The sequence below is a fragment of the Nomia melanderi genome, chromosome 3 (genome assembly GCF_051020985.1).
Source record: "Nomia melanderi isolate GNS246 chromosome 3, iyNomMela1, whole genome shotgun sequence".
In the NCBI taxonomy this organism is placed as follows: domain Eukaryota; kingdom Metazoa; phylum Arthropoda; class Insecta; order Hymenoptera; family Halictidae; genus Nomia; species Nomia melanderi.
Genome location: NC_135001.1, coordinates 12,068,862 through 12,091,214, shown reverse-complemented (window position 1 = coordinate 12,091,214; position 22,353 = coordinate 12,068,862). Strand labels below are relative to the sequence as shown.

Here is a 22,353-nt window from a genome sequence, read left to right as displayed (position 1 = left end):
TTCGCGACAATTAATTTCCGGTGATTTCAGTGACACGTGGGATGAGTATCGATATCAAATGGATAATTAAAATGTTCATTCTTGTATTTCTTTTCCTTTGTTGAGTTTACGTGCATATGTTTTTGGAATTAGTATTATTATTGTGAATTTGGTTGTTAGTAAAATTTATGAAAAATATAAGTGAATAATTATTTATTTATTTATTTGTTTATATATTTATTTATAATAGACATATCATTCAACAATGTTATTTATTTAAAGAAATGATAGTGTCATGTGTGTAAAATATTGCGGGTCTAAATAGACCCAGTATTCGCCGGGCAAGGGTTAATAGGTGTTAATGGAGGTTAACGAATTTATTCGGAGTGATTGAACTTGTGAACTACTTATTCAGGAATTACGCGAATGAAAGATGAATATACAATGATGATCTAAATGAAAAAATATATTCTAAATAGAGATTAATACAATTATAACGAGCAAAAAAAGTAATAAAATGATAGGGCAAAAACTATACTTACAATTGGTATAATTAAACTTCAGCTAAAGCTATTTCTACGTAAGTCTATGAACCACGGTAAATATTACATATATTAATATTATAAAAAATTGAATATTTTATACAGAAAATATGAAACATTTATAATGACAAACATTGACGCAGAAATCTTCCCTTTGAATCATTTCGTAATTCATTGTGTGCATTACAATGAAGAGTTTACGTAGATCTGCGTGTGCAACAGTATTTATGTAATATACGTATACATTACGTAATCTGCTAAATGCACATCGCGAGAATTTACATCATCTATTGTAATCGTGCTTTACAAACAATTTTACTTCTTTAAACAGTATCGTTTAGCTTACAGCATAAGGTAAATAATATCAACATTCCTCGCAGTCAATGAAGTTATTTATCAGTTACGATTAACCTAGAAAAGCTTACGCAAACAAAAATAATTCCTTCCACATTATTCAAAATCGTTAACGAAGAATACGGATTTCCACTTAATTTTTGCATTGTATAGAAGCATTCTAAAAATTTCAATCGACATAAATACCCGCAAACAATTTATGAAGTAACTCTTTAACAATACAAGGGTAATCATCATATCGCGGATTTTCCTGCAGTTATACCAAACAATATTGCGCAAAGTAAAACGAGTTAAAAATTTTAATTAAGTCGATCGCAAGAATATCCTTTAAGCTAATAATTTCCTTCATAAAATCCATTCTCATCAACGAATCCCCGGGAACCAGAATCTCGAATTTATAATCTCGAATTTAAATAATTGAAGCACAAGGATAAAAGAATATTCACGCATCAATAATTACGAGGCACAGTACCAAAATCCAAATACGAGGATACATAACCGGTAAAAGGAAAGAAGAGAAAATTACCCGAGGTGCGATACTTGCGACAAAGGACTGACTTTAAAATGCTTAATAAGTAAATAATTCGAAGAAAAGGACAGACATCACAGCATAGCCGAATTATTCAAGAATTCAACAAATTTTTTCAAACAGAAGAAGGAAATAGAAACAGTCTTATAGGATTCTTAAAAGATGAAAACTTACGCAAAGAAATTTAATAAACATTGTCGCTAATGATCGAGTCGTCGACGCGACGTTAAAAACGACGAAATTAAAAAAGAAACATAAATCACCGATTCATTCTTGATCGATACGATGTTGAACAATGAAATTAAAAAAAAAATTACCGATTCATTCGTCGTCCCCATGTGAAAGGAGTATGGTCAATGAATACAATCTCGAATCATACGTGCAAAGTCATCGTGCAAGTACCGTAAGTTTCCACGAAGCACGTAGTAGAGTAATAAAGCTGAATCCAATGTGCACAGAGATTTTCCTGCAATGTCATGTGCACACGCCTGACAAATGCGGGTCGTCGAATGGTTCGTTCGTCGCGATACGGAGACGTGCGCGTTTCGAGTAACCGCAGCGCGTGGAAACGCGGGCTACGACATTGTTATACGCGGCGGGTTCGAAAAAGGAAGTAATTCAACTACGCCGGTGGAAAAAGCGTGCCAGGTGCACGGACGGCACACCATTACCACGTCTTAGAGCCAAAGATGGTTTTGAAAAAATTCGGTCAAGGAACTAGTGGTCTGAATATCAACCTCGATTGCAGAGGAATATAGACCTCGATGAAGAGACAACAAATCGGCGAGCAACGTCCAATTGTTACGATAAATGAACGAGTTTTTACGATAGATACGGTTAACCTTGAATTTATGGATGTTCATTGTAGGCTTCATTGTATTGTTGATCGCCACGAAAATTCGGAGCGTTTCGTATAACATTACTATCCTATCATAACAAAGGCAAATGGTATTAGAATTAGTTATTAGTGGTTTGGTATCATCGTTCTTAAGTTATACTATTATTTAGCTACCTAGATAACTAAATATTTGGTACATCAGTTTTCTTTTTGTAATTGTTTTCAAGTAATTTGTGTTAACTGTTAAGTAGTACAACGTGTTAACGCATTGTTGACCGGCAATTTCACGCAGAAGCTATCCCAAGTCACTGGTTATTATTTCGTAATTAAATATGAAAGTGAAACAATCCAAATAAACTTCAATATACTTTATTTTGTACATAATGAATTGAAATGAAACTTTGCACATATCTTTTATACAACTTTGAATATTTTGCTCTCGCAATATTCTATATTTCCCTGCGTTTCAGACATTGAAATGGCTAATGTAAGTGCAAACACAAGTTAACTTGTGACCAGTCAATAACGTTTCGACATGAAAGCGCGAGTTAATTCGTAATCGGCCAATAATATGTTAACCGTTTTAGTGACACGGGTATTTGCAAAAATCTGGTCGAAAAGTGGCAAGCCGATCGAGTTTCTTTCATTTTAGCTCAGAAATTGAAATACGCTTTCCTATTTTTACATAAAATGGTCGTTCTATTTTTCCATTTCTAAGCAAGTAATACAACATATATAATTAGAAAAAAGGCCAAAAAATGAAGTTAATTTGATTCTACGAAACAATTGGCTGACACTTTTTTGAAATTTTAGTCAAGTGAAATTTTAGTTTCGTTAATTTCCACAGTGAAAAATAATTTGGAGAGTTTTAAAAGTTAATGAAATGAAAAATACCGCCTTTGAAGACAAATTTCTAGTGCTGATATTATTTCTTTTAGCATAGATAGACACAGGAATTATTTAAACCATTAAAATTAATATAGTGACTCAATTCTGGTTGAAGAATCGCGTTACACGCAATCATTTAAAACTTTCTTTTTTATAAATAAATTGTTTGACGAAAAGATTGACGATTAAACCGCTGAAATGAATTAGAAAATACATCTCTCGATTAATCATTATCAGAATGACATTTTTCGCGAGGAACACATCAAATCATATCAATCACAAGTGAGCAAATATTTTCGATAACAAGAAATTTTATCGATGCCAAAAAATTCACATACATCTATGACTTTGAAATGCAACTACAATATTTTCGAAATATTTCTAACTAACAAACATGAAAACTCCAAATAGAATAACAAACACAAAAATAGTCTAACCAGTATAGATACTATTATCAAAATAATAGTAGCTTTTATTTCATAAACCATTGAAACTCGATTTCTATAACATCGAATCCTATTAATAACCAAAAAAAAATAGAAGCAGCTCAAAAATTTGATTAACAATAAGCACTACACGTCTACATCATCAATAATACAAAATAGTCACGACGAATACGAAACAGTCGTATTTTTTTCGACGCATAAATTAGAAGACGTATCGACCATATTACGTCACGTAATCTTGACTGAGCTACTTCGTCTCCCGTGCCGTGTGCCCCAAGCTATCATTCTCTTTCGCCAACTTTCGTGAACTTTTGTTTCACCGTTCGCACCGTCAGTCTACAATTAGAAATTTTACAGAAAGATGCATAGATTTCCGTTTCTAACAGTTTTTTTTAATTATAACGTTCAATACAAATAAGAAAAATTGTAGATCAAACGCGTTTATTCGATGCAAATTCATTACTATCTTCAGCGTTCACTGTTTTACGCGATAATAACAAAAATTACAAAAGACATTCATAAAAATCGATAATTTCTTGCGACGTTCGTAGGTAACTACCCCTTTAATATGTTAAAGGCGAAATGCTTTCTGCTCTGCTTTCCATTTAGGCGGCGCGTTATTTAACAAATTGCGTCTCTACACAAGCAACAGACGTAACAGAAAACATCTTTCTTCGTTTACGATGCTTTAATGAGATTCGTTGCAAAGGCTGTGAAGAAATTTGTTAATATCATATGATTTGTAAAATATTCCTTTTCAAACTTAATACTGTCTGTTCTTAGGGACCGACGGCACCCTCAGATTATTAACTCTTTGCGATCGTATGTCGAGGGAGACTCAACATTCAACATTATTCCAGTCGTTAACTATTTTACTCATTTCTACTACAATTAATTCATATCATAATTAAATTTTCTATAAATATAACTTTGAACTATAATTTCACTAGCTAACTATAACTTCTTGACAGTTAGAATAGAATTTTCGATAAAAATATTTATGCTTATTAAAAATGATAAGTTAGTAAACTTATCTCGTAAAAATAAATGTATCTTTCCTTTTTGTTTGGGACCTAAGGGTTAAGAGGTGTCGTAGGTGTCAAACATGAAAAGCGAGAAATGTAACGGCGCGCCCGTGAGATGGTTCTCGATACGTTCTCACTCTTTCTCGTTCGTTCCCTGGCACGGGGAACGTGGATTTCGAGCAGAAACGGGATCATACGCATAATCATAATATTGGTAGTCCAAAAGGTAATTTAATAATCAGTTTTTCATCGTAGTGTTAACCCTCTGTACTTCGACAGTGTTTCACTATTAATACTCAACATTTTCTAATGGGGCATAGACGACATTTCCTGACACTAACTCGACGAGAAATCGCACATAATTTCAGGAACAACTTTATTTCATTGGTTTCGCATATTAATACATTATAGAAAGTTTAATATTAAATATCAAACTTTATGATTTTCTTGTATCAAATCAATTGGCGACCGACAGGCGCCTCTAGAGTGCAAAGGGTTAAGACCAAGAGTTAACCTCTTCTCCTATAACATCGTGTCAAACTGGTCACGAGAATTTGAAACTGAATATGACAAATCTAATTGTTATAACAAATTAATTGTTTTTTAACATAAATTTTATATTATTTGTCTATTATCAATCTTTAAGTTACAGAGTAAACGTAGCCAAGGAATCAGTATATAATCCTTTTCTTTTTCTACAAAATTATTAACAATAAAGTAATGTTATCAAGCACAGTTGTGAAGGAGATCGTAGGATAATAAGTTAGGCAAAAGAATTAAGCCTGTGTTATAAAAAATGGATATGAGGAAACGTCCAGACAAGAATCAGACTGCTGATTCATTGCTGATCTTCTCAAAGATGATATCAATGGCGGCCCTAATTTTTTTGATCAGGAACTGTAATTCTTACTTCTTCGGACAAGATAAATGTCTTCCCTTTTCGCGTTCGCATTCTAAACAATGTTACACGCTACGTGGAACAACGATTCGGAACACGCGAGCGCAAACACGCACGTTTGGGAGGATCCTTGCAACATTCTACGCGCTTAATCTGATAATGGAGTCGAGATTGTATTATTTATACCGGATGGCTGATTTTTCTTCCTCTTTTTCACAAGTCGCTCGGTATTCTTAATCTGTTGTTCACGCCTCGAACGCAACCGAGATGTAAAATGGTGTTGCGGACAAAAAATATGAACTGTAACCTTACTTTTCCTTTTTATTGCGCTTTCTCTTTTTTCGGCTCTTTCTCCTTGTGTACTTCTTTTCATTTGTTGCGCCAACTTTGTGTTTGTCAACACTGTATGACGTTTATAAATTATTAGATTTATCCCGATCTTCACGTATTTCACAGGATTTTTGAAATTTTTCGAATGTTTAACGATAAGAATATTATTACTTGCTAATTTCATGTTTTAACTAACTCGCGGAAAATATTACTTTCTTTAAAATCATTTTGATACGTTCTTCATCTGTTTTGTATGTTTTAAATATAATTTTGTGATTGATCGTTTAAGAAAATTCTTTTTGCCGTATTCAAATGTACGAACATCTGTTTACTAAAAATATTACATGATACGACGCAAGAAATGCATATTACATGGAATATTTGATTTGTTTTGTTTCGGTCCGTCGATTAAAAACAGGAATGTGTTTGAATCATTCGATTAATGAACGTCTAAAAGCAATGTTCCTTTTCCTCGTTCCTTTTTTGCAGTTGATTCTTAATGCACAGCTTTGTAGTTTCCGCCTGGTTAGGAATTTCAATCCAGCTACAATTTCGTAAGTGCTGATCTAGTAACCGTCGTGTCGAAAGAAAGAGCTCGTTGACAGATATTAATTAGTTATTATTTTCGAAATAAATCATACTGTCAGCTCAATAGAAACGATTCATCGTTCTTAATTTACGAAATTTTAATTAAAACTCAGATATTCAAGGATCGTGATCGCGTGTTGATTAAATGTCTGGCCGTGGTTCGAATGCAACGTTAATGACGCCGAGTTTTTAATTTAGTGTTGAAATTATTGCCTCATAAACTTATTCGGTATTCAAATTTATGTCGGTCAAACTCGGCAACGAGATTTGTATTTCAGATTAGGTTTAATTCTAGTGTCAGATTCCCGTTTAATTGGGTCTAATTCGATATTTAAATCCTCTTTTTAGTGCTTCTCATCGCAATGGAAACTCGGAAAAGCAAAATTCTATTTTGCATTGCATCGTAGTACTGATCTATTTTATTTTGCATCGAGTTATTGATCAACTTTATTTCAGTAACTGAATGTTAATTTTTATTCTATTTAATTCGCAAAATATTAATGCGAACATTTCTTGGATAATGCACGATTATTATAATAGAGTTCCGATTACTTCCTACTTTTTTTCGAAATCGGAATTACCTCAATAATATAATGACTTGTACCATAAGTTCATTCTGATATTAAACGTAAAACATTTCAATTAGACAGCAACTAAAATATTCGTCGCAATAACGGATGTCTTAATGCATTGGGATTAATAGTATCAAATGCAGTATCTTTTCTATTGAATCATTACAAGAAGCGTAATACGCGTCTAGATATGTTTAAGCTAATCCAGACCAGTATTTATCAGCTGGAGATTTTTACGATCTATTGTCACTACTTGACAATTACTTTCGATATTACCAATTTATTCCTTAAATAAGAGGAACTTTTTAATTGGCCTCGTGTTAAATTCAGATTTCAAATTTCTTCCTTTCAAAACACAATATTCTAAATAAAATATTATTATAACAAATTTGATTATAACCCATCGCAAACCAATAAAAGAAGTAATCAACTTATCAAAAAAGCCATACATTTAGAGTTGGGCAAAGTGTAATAAGATTACATTTAACAAATTATCCTTCATAATCTTCAATTGGAAGTACAGTGATTACGGTGAATACTAATTAATCCCATATTATCTCATACGATTCCTACCATCGCTACGATCTTGTACACATAATAATTTAATCCTTCAAATAACAGAAAGCCAATAACAGTCAATAAAATAACGTAGTTCAATATTCCTTCTACCTATTTAAGAATTTACAAAAAAGATATTAATATTTTTACATATCCTCGTTCGTAAAGCGTCAACAATTACAAATTAATAACAATCATTTAATAATCACATATTCAAAAGTTAACAACTACATTACCTGGCAATCGAATAAATGAACAATCTGATCACATTTCGCCGAACTTTGCGTTCATTACAAATCATTCGTCCCTCGACGAAACCGAGTCTGTCCTAATTAACCATTGGCTAATAATAATATTTCAATAATGACATATTTAACAATTGATAACTACATTAACCAACAATCGAACAAATTAACAATCAAATCGCATTTCGCCCAACTCTGTGTTCATCGAAAGCCGCGGGTCGCGCGACGAAACCGCGCGATCGAACGATCGAGCGAGAGAGCCCGCGACCGCGGTCCCCGCGTTTTTAGGTGACAGAGAGACCTAGCCAGCGTGCCGTCCGTCTCGCGGCCGCGAGTTACAAAAGCCGAATAAAACGAGAAAGCACTTTCTTTCCCGCATGCGGCACACGTATATACGCCGTGCACCGATGTTAAACACCTCGTACGCGCATACATATACCCCGTGGTCTGTATACCTACCGACTTCGGCATGCTGTATGGAGAATTCCAACATAGTCGGCTGCAATTGGCAGAATCGGAGCTGCCTACAGTGTGTCAGCGCAGAGGAGGAACGGTGTCGTCCGATGGGGACACATTAGACGCTCCGGGAAGAGGATCGCCAAAGAACCTCGACAGAAGGCTGATCTTCCGCGGGCGCTTTCGAACGCGCCGGCGGAAAATGCCGAAAACCAAGGAAAACGTACGAGAGGCAACAAAAGAAAATGAAACTTCACCGCGCGCACTCGAAGAAGAGCTGTCACATTCGAAAAAGATGGCGACAGACGATCGAACTTTTCGTCCCCGAAACGCGATACGTGTCGCCGCGCGGCTCTCTCATCGAGCGGCGAGAGATCGGTCCGCGCCGCAGCCGCCGAGCCGCTGGCTGCCGTGGATTTCCTGGTTCGCTTCGAAAAACTTGGAACGCCGCTCTCGACACCGATCTATGTATCTATCCGACTATCAGTCTGTCTCGCGGGTAGCTATGTAATAAGACTGCTCTGTCTCTTTCTCTGTGTTCCCTGCCTCCGTCCCCCTATATCGGAAGAGAGACGGTAGAAAGCTCTCCGGCGGCACTAACCAAGCTGCACAGGACGGTGTGTACGCACTATTTGTTTCGCGGCCGTTCGGAGCGGGCAGAGCACGCGACTGAAACCGCGTTCACGCGTTAAAAGTAACGGGCAGAGAGCGGGTCGAGGTTTCGTTCGTACGTAGCACGGGCTACGAGAGCCCGCCACGCTTGGTGAAAGAGAGAAAGAGGAGACTTTTCACCTTCGACGGACTTCGCTGGACTGACTGAACCGAGAATGCTCCCGTTCCCTCTCCAATCATTTCACCCTCCACCTCCCTCTCGTCCTCATCCAACCTCCTCTTTCCTCCTTCTCCTTCTCCAACCACCTTCTTCTCCCACCGACGCCGCCGCCGCAGCCACCACCGCCGCAGCCGTTCTACCGCTGTAGTACCCGTGCTTTCGTCTTTTCTCATTTACACCGAACCGTTTTTCTCTCCCGAGGGAACAGCCGAGGGAACGTCGGACGCGGATGAAAATCAGTGAACGGACGGGCAGCGCGCACCTGTTGCGCCCGATCCACCCGCCCGGCACCCCGCGCTGTACAGGTAGACCGTCGCGAGCGCGAACGACGACAGCAGCCAGCCGAAGAGGACCGGCGGCGCGCCACGCAGCCCAGGTCTCTCAGTCCTCCGCCGGAGTTTGTCACGCAGCGAACGACCGGACATCGGGTTTTCGATTAGATCTGTTATCGGCGTCGGACGCGACACAATGAGAACCGATACGCGACGCACGTGTTTATCGTCGCGGCCACTTAGCGGGGATCTATACAGACTGCCTGGAGTTCTGGGTCTCTGATGAGAACGCTGGCGAAAGGAATGCAGCTCTGGTTGGTCAGTTTTCGGGCTGTTCTCGTCTGAATCTTAACACTATCGTGCTATTCGTTAGTATGTTTACATATGACCGATGAAAACTAGGAACGGATCACCCAGCTAACGCTAGTCGAACACCTAGCCGAAACATTAGCAATCTCGTTAGAGACGAAAAGTATGGTTGCGAGATGACTTGATGCCCAGAGGAATGATACAGAGGCAAGAAGCATCTTTCTAGTTTACAATTTTATAGTATCAATTGATTACGTATAACCGTATTCGCGAATAGCAAATTGGCGATCGAAAATATTAGTATATGAGAGATAAAAGCAACGGAAAATATGGCGAAGAAAGACGAGAACTGATCAATCAGCCCCGCATTCCTCGGCCTAGCCATCAAGTGATCTCCTAATAGTACGTATAGTGGATACACGCGAACATGCGCGCACGCGAACAAAAATTTTAGAAAGCAGACCGACGCGACGCGACGCCGCGCTCGCCTAGAAAGTATGCGCGCACGTGGACAAACGGCGGGTGTATACTTTGCTCGATGCCCGATACCTGGACACCTGTACGCGCGTTTGGGTATCGGAATCTTCCGTGTTTCGGGGGTATTTTTTTCGTTTATTGGAATGGATTTTCGAACATGTTTTGACATTTTGGTCTCGGGGGTTTCGGTGGCTGGAGTATTGGGTATCGGAATCTTCCGTGTTTGGATCAGTAGCTTATGGAAGTAACTTTGGTTATTGGAATGCACCTTCGAGCATGTTTTGACACTGGTTTTCAAAGTTTTGGTGGCTGCGGTGTTGGGTATCGAGGAAATTTCAAAAGCCAAGTTTGAAAGCGTATAGTCATTGGATCGAGTGATACAAAAACATAACAGAACATTCGAAGTTAAGAGAGGAATTATAAAAGAACAAAAATGGTGATCAACTTAATTAATTTTCTTCCGAACCTTTCGATTTTGTATGCCTGTATGGAATACACTATCTTTTTTCGAAATGAGTACGTCACAGTACACGATCAGTATGTAACGTATGTAGAGAATGCGCGTGTTTAGCATACTTAGTAAAGTTCTACTGTAATGATGTAAACATTGAAACATTGTCGAAACAATATGGTTATCGCCGGCTGTCCGGCAGCCGGGTATAATAAAATAACCAAACAAGACAGTTGAATGGCAGAGCTATGGAGCGTCTTGCGAATACGCGTTATGACGAACGGTAATTACCAATGGATGGAAATTTTCCCATTTTCCCCATGTATTTATTAATAATAACACTAATCATTTTATTAGGAACATAATACTAATATTAATAAATCTCCTGAAGTTTAAATCAACTTTAATAAAAATGTTAATAACAATATTAATAACGTTCGTATCATTTATCACTGTATTACGTAATATCAAATACATGAATAAATAAACATAGCATTACCTTGAATAAAATAAATCATCTATTAAAATGAATCAATTATTCCGAAAATTTACAATTTATTATACTGTTTTTCGGTACGCCAGCTATATTTGCTTGTGGCAACGAATATTAAATTTCCTGTTGAAGTTATGGTAATTCAAGATTCATCCTTGTCGGAACGTTAGGAGCTAAAAGGCGAACTAACCGGGTCTTTAAATACTGGAACTGAATAAGAAGTTCGGAGCAATCGCGTTAGTCCTGAAATTTGAATAATCTAAGGCAACGCGTCGCACACGCCTGTAGAATATTCGAACTGAATTCGAGCTGGGCAATATGCAAACAACCCATTCAATCGTTTGAGGAATGACAATTAAGCGCGATAGAGATAAACGCGGTTGCAAAACAAGGAGCTTAAGAAGTTTTTGCGCTGGAAAGAGTTTACTGATGACCGTTAACCTCGATGGTTTCCGGGTTACCGACAACACTCAAACGTCACAAACTATGCGTCTAACTACGCGAAGATAAGAACACCGTTCCGATTAGCCATCACGTATACTTACACTCTGCTCCTTTGTCTTCCCGAAGCGAAACTGGAAACTTACTTTTCGTGTCGGGAGAGGAACTCGCTTGGCAGGTCTTACTTTCGTCGATTGTCCGTTATTTTTTATTGGGAATTACTCTTGCCAACAAGGAAAATATTCAAATAATAAACAAGTTGTCTTGTAGTTCACAGTTCAACCAAAAATCATAGTTGAATCCTGACAAAATACAGGTGGTACCATTATCAACACTGTTATCTATGTTTATAAATAAAACAACCTTTGTTAGAAATTGTATTGTTGAAAAGAAAATTTCAAGCAATAAGATCTTCTATATTTTTTACTTATTGTTTTCATACAGAATTATTCTTTACCGGTTCAACGACACCTTCTACATAAGACATCAGATTGGTGACATAGTAATGTCACTTTTTGATCGAGTTAAAGAGACATTATTTTTTGTGCACAATGTTTTAAAGAATAAGGAATTCGTAGGATAGTAGGATGAAGTTATATAATAGAGTGGACATTATACAACTGATTGAATAACGATAATAGGACCATAATAAATTCACTTGTGCGTCCATGAAACCGACAATACTTCTCCGCCAGCCCTATAGAATGCCTGTCTGCTCCCTATTATAGGCAAAAGAAGGCATCTGAGGTAGACGGTCGGTCACAATAGTAGTCTACCCCACACTAATCATTCCAGACACATAATAATTGGGTGGACGGAGTGAGATGGACAACTATTGTGACTGACGGTGTAGCTCAGGTTTCCTCTTTAGTAAGACGGACCACAAATCCTAAATCCTTTGACAAATCTAATTCAATTTTTGCATAATTACTCCCCAAGAGATTATGGAATATATATAATGGTTCAAATTACCAATTTTTTTTTAATGTTACAAGCTGTTTAAATAAAATGATATAGACGATCTTGTATTTGTTAATTTGAATTTTCGACAATTCTTTATTCTTTACGTCAGTACTTTTCGACCTGTGCTCTCTTTATTTATTAATCTTTTGTTTTATAATTACATTCGTGACCAAATACAAATTATTTGATTGTTAATAATGTATTTGAAGGAAAAGGTATTTTATTTATAATAAAGGTAAACATATAAGAAATATTAAGTACTGATTAGGATAAAATAATATTTATACTTGATAAATTTAATTTATTAAGTATAAATATAGTCTTCCTCGTGAGTCTGACTAAATATTATTCAAGAAATTAAAACTGTTGTTACAGTTGGTAGACATTAAACAAATACTCCGTTTACATAATTCGCCGAGCTTTTCTCGCATAAGAAGCGATAAACTGCGTAATGTTCAAATTTTAGGATGCAAAAATATTCAGGCAAATAAAGCTCCTTGCAATCCATTTGCTAGAGTAAATCGACCGTAACGTTGGTTAATATTATTCGTAAATATAATGTGTAGTATATCTCGGAAGTTTAATTTTATTGATAATTCGTTAATAGCCTACAGTATATCATTGAGAATGGATTAAAATACAAATGTTTCTAGTTTGAAATCCCTCTACTTGTTATTTATCAAAAAGGAAAAGGTAAATCATGTCAAGTAACCGCCAGATCGTTACATTTATGTAAGAGTATAGTAGTCAACATCGTACTCTGGTATAATCATGTGGATTATACGGTCATATCAATATAATCCACATGATTATATTGATTGACTGTCAAAACAATCGATTTTGCATCTGATTGTTTTTGCAATGTTTAATTTTTTAATATCGTTTGCCACACAAAAGCTACATATAAGAATAAACTACGCGTTTGTACTACTAAAGAGCATACTTAATACATTGAAAAACAATCAATTTGTTACTATTACTACATGCAAGCATGTACCAAGATAACATCACCATTTTCGAATAACAATGCGAGTTATATAATATTTTTGTAACAGGTTGCATGATTTGGTTCTCTAAATGTAATGTTATTAATTTAAAATAAATAAAGTAAAATAAATAGGTAAACGATTAAAAGAAATTTTCAAAAAATCAAACAACATACCCAGTAAGTACAGTATAAGTAATGTATTGGGACGAAGTAAATTTGTACAACCCGCGTTTCATTATTAGAAATAACAATTTAACATTGTTATTCGATCTGCTTCCGATTCCTTATTCTTCGCTGCGTATTATCGAAAAACAGTCAGATATGCTTAATCTCTTTTATGAACGTCTCGTCAAAGTCACAGCGAACGACCGTTATTTCGTTTAAGGCCTTACTTAAGTTCCTTAAGTTTCGTAATCATCGAGAGTAATTTATGCTATTCAGATTAGACAGGTGTTTCGGAAACATTCCTTAACGTTTGTCGAACGATGATGTAGTCGTTTTGTCACAAGCGATGGAAACTTTTCCTGCAACACCACGTTGTTTTTCCATCATTATCTGAAAACATTGAGTACGCGCTCGGAAAATAATCAAGCTGAAAGTATTTCATTCTATCAAGAACAAATAGTTTTTCCGTTTAGGCACAATACAACTCGAATTCTTCTTTTTCTTCATAATGAACCGATAACACAGTTTGAACTGAAAATATCTTCGCGCATGCATCTTTCAGTGATAACAGAGTCTCCGCAAGGTCGTCATGAAGGTCACTCCAAGATAATCGACACTTTTATGGATACATATGGATATTAATATCCGTTCTTCGCGATGCCACGTTCTAACCAACACTGAAAACAGTTCAACGACCTGTAAGACTGTTACCGAAACCAGACCTTAAAATGTGAAATACTTATAATACAATTTTGACGACCTATTTCTTCGAAATTTTTGAATGTTCCTTAATTTACTTTAAATGTAGAAGTTAATTTGAAATTAATTACAAGTTATTATTAAGTGTCCTAAAATAATTAAAATACCATTTATCCTTTTGAAGTTACTTTAAATGTAAAAATCCATTCGAAATTAGGCGTACTAATTGTTCAGAAATTATTTTCTTATTTCAATTTTAAACCCACTAAACATTAATTTAATTTACTTATCCGCTTAGAAAACTTAATATACAACACGACAAGCTATAAAACGAACGTAATACACAAAAATACGCACGACGTCCCTGTTCGCCTCTCTGAATTTCCGAATCGTAGATCGTTCGTTGCGCATTAAACATTCGTCCATGTCGAAGTGTTTTCATATGAGAGAGGCACGTATTGACATACGCGTCGAGATTGCGTAAATAATAGCGAAAATATGCGGTTGACGGTGACGATAAACGACGCGAGCTTGCTCGCTGATGACTTTGCGGGTGGTAAGAACGATTCTCATTATCGGAAGCGCACCAGTTCATTACTCATCCCGATAGAATTTTCGTAAACAACGTCGATTTCAGGATCTTCAAGACTCTGCTGGGACATACGCGACTATTCTTTCCAAGAACGTTCACCTTTCGTCCCAACGTTTATTTTTATCGATTCCGCGGCTCATATTTTTCTTGTGGCAGAGCAACAAGACGAGCACTCTAAAGACTCGAGTTCTTCTGCAAACAATTCGCGAATTATACAAACAAACGTATGTACCTCGGACGAAATTGACGGACAATATAACGGTTGATTTAATATCGACGAATGTTGGCTCTTATACGAATAAAACTTTATTTGAACAACAATAATGAATAAATAATGACGCGGTATTAGGTTATTTGTTATCCAAGTTATTCACTTTTTATCATTCGTCGTTTCTCATTCGCATTTACAAGTTCGATTGATAGCAAGATAGTGTCGTATACGTTTCTTATGTCATTATATGCAACGCTGGGCAAAAGTTGTTGAAAATAACGAGTGAAAAATAAAAAGTAAATTTAATTTATTTGTTATCTGCGAATGATAAATATATAAATTATTCGTTATTCGCAAATAAGAATTATTTAATTATTATAATTGTTAATTTTAAAGAATTACTGAATGTAATAATGCATTTGTATTTCTGCGGTGAATAGAATTACACTTAGATGCAACAATTGGTAAAAATATTGTTATTGAAAGTCAAATTACTGCACACTGTAACATGTGCCCCTCTTTCAAAATTGAAAAATAGAAATGATAATTTACTAGTCAAAAAATAATGTATTACCTCTTGCAAATATAGAATTGTCGATTTATTAACTATATCATTGTTAATCGTTCACGTCGTAAAGTAACGTGACAAGCACGCGACATGAAGTAAAAACTAAAATTTTTAGTATAGCCTATGGTTTTATATGATCCTTAATATTTACTCTTCTTTTATGGTTATATATGTTTATTTTTAATTTTCGGCATCTAGAGTAATGATTAACACATTTAGCTGAATAAGGTCGTATAATTTCGTATAAAACGTAATTGGCTAAAGAATTTCAAATGACGTGGGACTACGTTGCACGGATCCTGCCAAAGAATTTCAATTGACGTAGAATCACGTTGCCCGTCGTGAAAGAGTGTTCAGAAAAAAAACAAAAGCTGTACGAAAACGTTCTTTACATTACGTTCTGTCCATTTATCGCGAAAACTAATTTTTGAGCAATTTGTAACGTACGCTTCTTCTAGATATCCATTCATTTATCGAAAACCTTCTCACGTTTTATGCTGAAGTTTTATCTCGATGCTGAAACGTATGAGAATACGGTAGCCGCGAAGATAGATAAAATAATGATAAAACTTTTCCATGACCTGGGAACAATAGTAAGATCGGTCTTACGACGTAAACAGGCCGTTTTTCTTTTTTCCTTTCTTTCACTTTTTAAGTAGGCACTAGAGGTTTGATATATTAGACAATAAATTTTACTTTAAATTGTACTCGTAAATCAAAGCTAATCGGGGTTTTAGAACAGTCGTTGTTCCACGCATAGTTTGCTTTGTAAACTTTTTATTTTTATAAAATAATAGAGTATCTGTCATTGTGTTAGCGCCTTGTAATTGGAGTTCAGCTTGGAGCAATGATAGATTTCATTCTAAGAAAATGTACAACGCATATAATGTAGGCTTGTTTATCTGGTTACAATGTTGAGGGTTGGCAATAAATGTTTCTGTATACGTCTTAAGAAATATTGAACGTATGAAAGAATTAATAGACGTTTCTCTATTATTTGTTCGGTTTTCAGTAATAAATGTGTGACTCAAAATAATAGTGCTCTAATTTTTACTTCTGAATTTTTAAGAAAAAAGATATTACTATTTGATATTAATTAATATTATTAATAACATTATAATATTGGTATTCAATTCGTACAAGAACATTTAACAAAAACTTCTTTACTTGTGAATTCAGAAATAGTAGTCAGAACACTTATTTTAAGTCTCTCAAATCTAAAAGCTTGTTTTGGTTATAAATGATGATAAATGTGGACAAATGAATGGTAACCGAAATTTAAAATTTATATGTGCGTATGTTTACAGAACTTCAAATATTTTAAAATGAAAAAACTAAAAATTTTCGATATAACGTACAAGAGATTTCCGAATCTATTTTAAATTAATTAATATTTTTAGACAAATAATATTGTACTGCGCATAGCATTTTAATCGTGGCAAAGTGGTAGGTCAACATCATTACTGAATGAACGTTTATTACGGCCACAATACGGTGTTCTATAGACACTGGAGTGTATGTATCGTACTTGTGCGTTCGGTTGCTAATTAAAGAACATTGTCTCGTCGTAACGCGATTAATGAATTCGCGACAAAACATATCGAAATTACTATTTATCATTGCTTGTCATTATTATTGTTGCTACTTTTAACGAAGGTTGAGTCATTTATGGATGTAGTGACGACATAGCTTTTTATTATTTTTATACGCATCTATTGATAAGTTTCGTTACGATAACCCATTATTGTTTTCCCGAATTCAATGTTTCCTTACATAACAATAAAAATATATTTTCCAGAATATTTAAAATCATTGAAATATTTCTTTCTATGGAGGAAGAATGAACTATTAATTAGTATATTATCAATTAGTAAATAGTTAATCAGTTTTAATCTCAAGAAAAAGCTTCATTATATCATACCAATTTTTAAATATTAATTCAAAATATAATTCCCTTCTTCTTTCAGGGCAGTTTTCCATCTGCACTTGACCCACCGCGTTCATGCTGAGCTCTACCAAACTATGTAAGAAGTCACAGGAACAAGGGAACACTACCACTCTACCACCACGTATTTTTGATAAATTAATTTATTTTTATTCAAAATGATAAGCTAGTTTCATCTCACTTTGTCGCATTCTGTTCCGTCTGCTGTCTTCGTCACACGACTCGACCAATAACATCAACAGTTGTTTTATAGCCATTGTTGCGAGCATCCTGAGTGCTTGCCCCTGTGCACTTTTAATTTGTCGGAGCTTGGCATAGACGTGGTGGGTCAACTGTAGTAATCCATTTTACAAATCCACTTTTGAACAAACTTACAGATCAAACTCAAGTATGAAAAATAATGGATTTCTTTCCCCCTAAAGGTTGAACACGAAAAATTGAAAAGCAGAATATTATCTTTCACCTTTGTAAAACTGCATTGGGAGATGCTTCTTACGTAATGTGACATAAAAGTAAATTAAAGTAGATAAATTGAAAAGCTGTACGTAAAATTTAGCATTTTTGTGAAAACAATTAAGTGTTCGGTAATTTACGAACGGTGGTGCAGCTACAAAAGAAGTAATCAAGGCAAATGATTTATTTGACACATTCGTTACAACCGGCAACGCGTCGCAGATTCCAATGATTTGAAGCTAAGGTCGTGAAACGTTCGTGACACGTCCACAGAATTCACGTTGCATTACACATAGTGTTACACCAATGAACAGACTTAGGAATTGCATTGTACCACTCGGCCTCCGCTCGAAAGAAATTTAAATTGCCGTCGTTAATGCAGACGAATTCCTTCTCTTACTTATCGAATATCAAGCCAGCTCAACAACTTATTAACTGCAGCGTGTCATCAGTAGAAATTTGGAGAATCCCGTTCGTTCAGAAAATTCTGGACTTGTGTGTCCCCTTTGACGTCGGCGCACATTTGAAGACTGATTGTATTTACATATGTCGCTAGTATCGAGTCACAATGTCACGAGGTTGCACAAAACAAATTGTAACTTCCATTCTGACGATAGTAACGTTCCTTTTTCATTCATTGTTACCACCAACTGCAGAACGTCATGTAAACTTGGTAAACGTTTTTAAATACCTTCGCTTCAGCGATAGTTGCATTCCGGTGCGTTTCTTAACATGTAACGTTGCAAGTGTACCATTTCATTCAGCTTCAATGTTAATCCAACATAATAACGTACCGTTACTGTTACGTCAAATAATCACTGTCATTGTAGGATTTTTATAAAATTCATCGTACTTAAATAATAAATTTCAAATTAATTGTCAACGCAGCAAAATTATAAAATATATCATTCAATATTTCATTTTGCAAGATTTACAAGATAATCGTGCAAAATATTTCTTTACGTTAGTCATGAAAGGTATCATTGATTCATAAAAAAATAATGAACATTTATAGTAAAAAATGTGGTCGCGTTCAAAGGGTTAAGAATAAACGTATACAATATGTGGTTGCTGTTACTGTCGACGAATTTTGCGACAGAGAATGAGCTATAACTTCGAAATTGGATTTCCTCAATTTTATAGCGTTGGTCACCGGCGATCGCCGTGACCGTCAACGTGTTAAGGATTTAATTCCGTGTGCAATCACCTCCGAAATTCAGGGTCGGTACACCCTCGATTTTCGTCCCGGTCATTGAGCTTACTTACAATTAGAGTAGTGGGGACAGTGCGAAGTAAGTAAGTAGAGGCCTCTGAATTGAACAACGCGGCCGTGCGTCTCTTGAGGCATTAAACAGCATTATACATTATACATAGTCCATCGCCTTGCCAAAGCATCGATGGAGCTATGCGATCGAAATAAGAATTCATCTAGAGAATAAGCACTTCGCGAGGAACTTGTAAACGAACCTTATAAGCAGTCAATGCGTTTACCTCCACGGAATATAAAGTAGAAGGATAATAATGATAATTGTCGATTATAATTGATAATTTATCAATTATTCACTGATAATGTTATGTACACACAAAGGGGCACTGATACTAAAATTGTAAAAAAAGTTTTAATTCTGCAGCGTATTCGTGTAATTTATAAAACAATGGAGGTTATGTACTAAACTTAACAATCTAATGAATGTTGTGATATTATTACGATAGTTGGACTGTTCACAGCACAGACTAATTGTCATCTTCCCTCGATTGACTTTTCGGATTTTCCTATAATGATTATAAAATTAATATAATAATGCTAAATTAATTTTATAACCATTATAAGAAACGTAACACAGCTTGAAGTTAAAAAATAATTTTTAAGTAAAATATTAAAAGGTCTGTTGACACCTACGGTAAAGGTAACGTTAATCAGATTACTAAGGACCAATTAGCTACTCAGTTTCTGATGCCTTGTTGAAAATTAAATCACCCGATAAATTATACGTTTGTGCAACATACACTCGGATATTAAGGAACAAGGTATAATGATTTTCATATGAAAACAGAAATTAATAAAACTGTTGCGTTTAGAATCCATCGTCCCGCACGTGAGATACAACCGGTTGAATGCTCAGCGACCCAGCAAGCAGCGCAGCGCTGTAATGTGTATACGAGAGATACTTGTGTAGATGTAAGCACATACATTCCTATACGTAAAACCACTTTAACGAATTCTTTCGAAGATTTTAGCGATCATATAACAAGTCGCAGAATGCTATTTTTTTTATTCTACAGAGATTTGTTATGCAATAATCACAAGACTCGTCAGTGTTCATTACAGTAGAAAATATTCATTAATTCACGCTGTTTCTCAATGCAAAAATTGGAAGTTGTGTCGAAAAAACGATCCTTTCGTTCCCTATTGGTTTAACATTACTAATATTATTAAATAACCTACTACGTTTTATTAAATTTAATACTTGTTTCCAAGAAAATACGAAATTGTCCTCCAACTAGGATTTTTAGGAGAAAATATAATCATTTTAATCTAACTATATTCTATATATTCAACACTAAATAAGTTCGATTCAATTAATTTATTATTACTTTTCATCAAATTGTATTTTCTGGCCAGAAAGTCTGTAATATTATTTCCGATTTTCTCCGAGCATCCTACACCATTTTTATCGAAAATAGGCGAGAAATTACGTTTGATTAAAACTACGTTTTTATATCTTTAAGGAAATAATAGATTTCTTGTTACTAAACCGAACTCGTACGCGATCATTCTCGCACAAAATTTAAAGAGACAAATTCCTTACGGCGCAGCGAATTCACTCGTGCCTGTCACATGACAGTTCGTCATTGGCCCATTAGATTCAATTATATGGTACTTCATCTGCACCTACGTGGTATCTTATGACCGCCTACTAAAGTGCTTTCACGTGAGGAATGATTCCATTAAAGGAACGCGTTTATCACAAGACCATACGTACCACGAGACTATTACAATTGCCCTAAAAAGTACTGTAGATCTTTCAAGATGAGTCCGTTCCTTTCATTTTAAAGCATACGGATAAATAGGTCCCTTTTTTAGATACTTTGTATCAAACAATTATATTAATTAAATTGAAGTTAATAACAAAAAGTAACAATGACAAATTAATCGTGAATTTTATTATGCCTTCGAGATTAACGTTAAAGAACTATCTTTAGTTTATAGTGATACTAGTTTTCTTGAAGAACGTCAGAAATAATCGGTTATGTACACTGAAAAGTTTTTTATGCTGAACCCTTAGTCTTTTTAGAGTCAATAAAAGCCTTAAGCTTCGGTATACTGTATAATCCTGTAAATTGGCCTGTTTAAAATTGAATGCAGATGAAAATCCGCGGCCTGCACATAACAGTCTGCTTCGGCATTTTGAAAAGTATTTGAGATACAAATGGGACAGCGATATCATTGAAGATATTGTCACGGTACTTCTCTTACACGGTCGCCTCGCTCAATCTTATTCCCATGTGTACAGTCAAGTCAACTTTTTCTCTCAACGGTTTGCCTTCAAAAATTGTGTGAATCATAAAAATTACAAAAATGAAATTGTAAATATCTTTGGAAAAAGAGCATTTAAGAATTACAAGAATCTATTAAAATTTTTAACGAAAAAAAATTTCATCAGTTACAAATTTTATTTTCTGCATAATTTAAAACTAAAACCATGTTCGAAAACACTGGTTTAAAAAATAATTCACCATGTTGCATGAGACAATGAATGAACTCGAATTTTATAAACAACCCAGTGATTCAAACTATTTTCACGAATCGACTGCACTTAATCAGAACACGCTTACCTTTGTACCATTCATGTGGAAATTAAAGTAGTGTAACAATCATTGTAAACATCTCTTGCACGTGGAGCGTAACGTTTTGCACACATTCGTTCGAACAGTAAATAAACACTTCTCGCGGTATCTTCTGTGACGTGAAACGAATGTCGGATTGATAACGGAACCCAGGTACAACAAACGTTTAACACTCATGGAATCTATGTCGATATAAGAAATCTAACTGTGTTCAGATTTTTTAAGGTTTAACAATGATTAAGACAACAAACTAATAATTTAACTAACAATAATAATAGTAATGGTTTTCATGCAACAAACTAAGAATCACGTAAACCGATGAAGATTTTGCTACAATTTTATTATAATTATGCTAAACTTTCACTTAAAATTATTTTCTAATCATTTTCCCTTAATT

General features: G+C 35.1%; 1 protein-coding gene across 4 annotated transcripts in view; it reads right to left on the bottom strand.

Moving 5' to 3' along the window:
• The window catches only part of LOC116428167 (uncharacterized), a 98,272-nt gene that overhangs the window by 61,309 nt on the left and 14,610 nt on the right, over nt 1-22,353 (bottom strand). For 2 of the 4 annotated variants that reach the window (XM_031979447.2, XM_031979448.2), the window contains exon 1: nt 8,252-9,078. The exons of the other annotated variants lie outside the window; for them this stretch is intronic. In XM_031979447.2, the coding sequence (XP_031835307.1) occupies nt 8,252-8,285 (34 nt within the window). In that variant the 5' untranslated portion in view covers nt 8,286-9,078. Of the gene's footprint in view, nt 1-8,251; nt 9,079-22,353 lie in introns of those variants that run through there. 4 annotated transcript variants of the gene reach the window in all.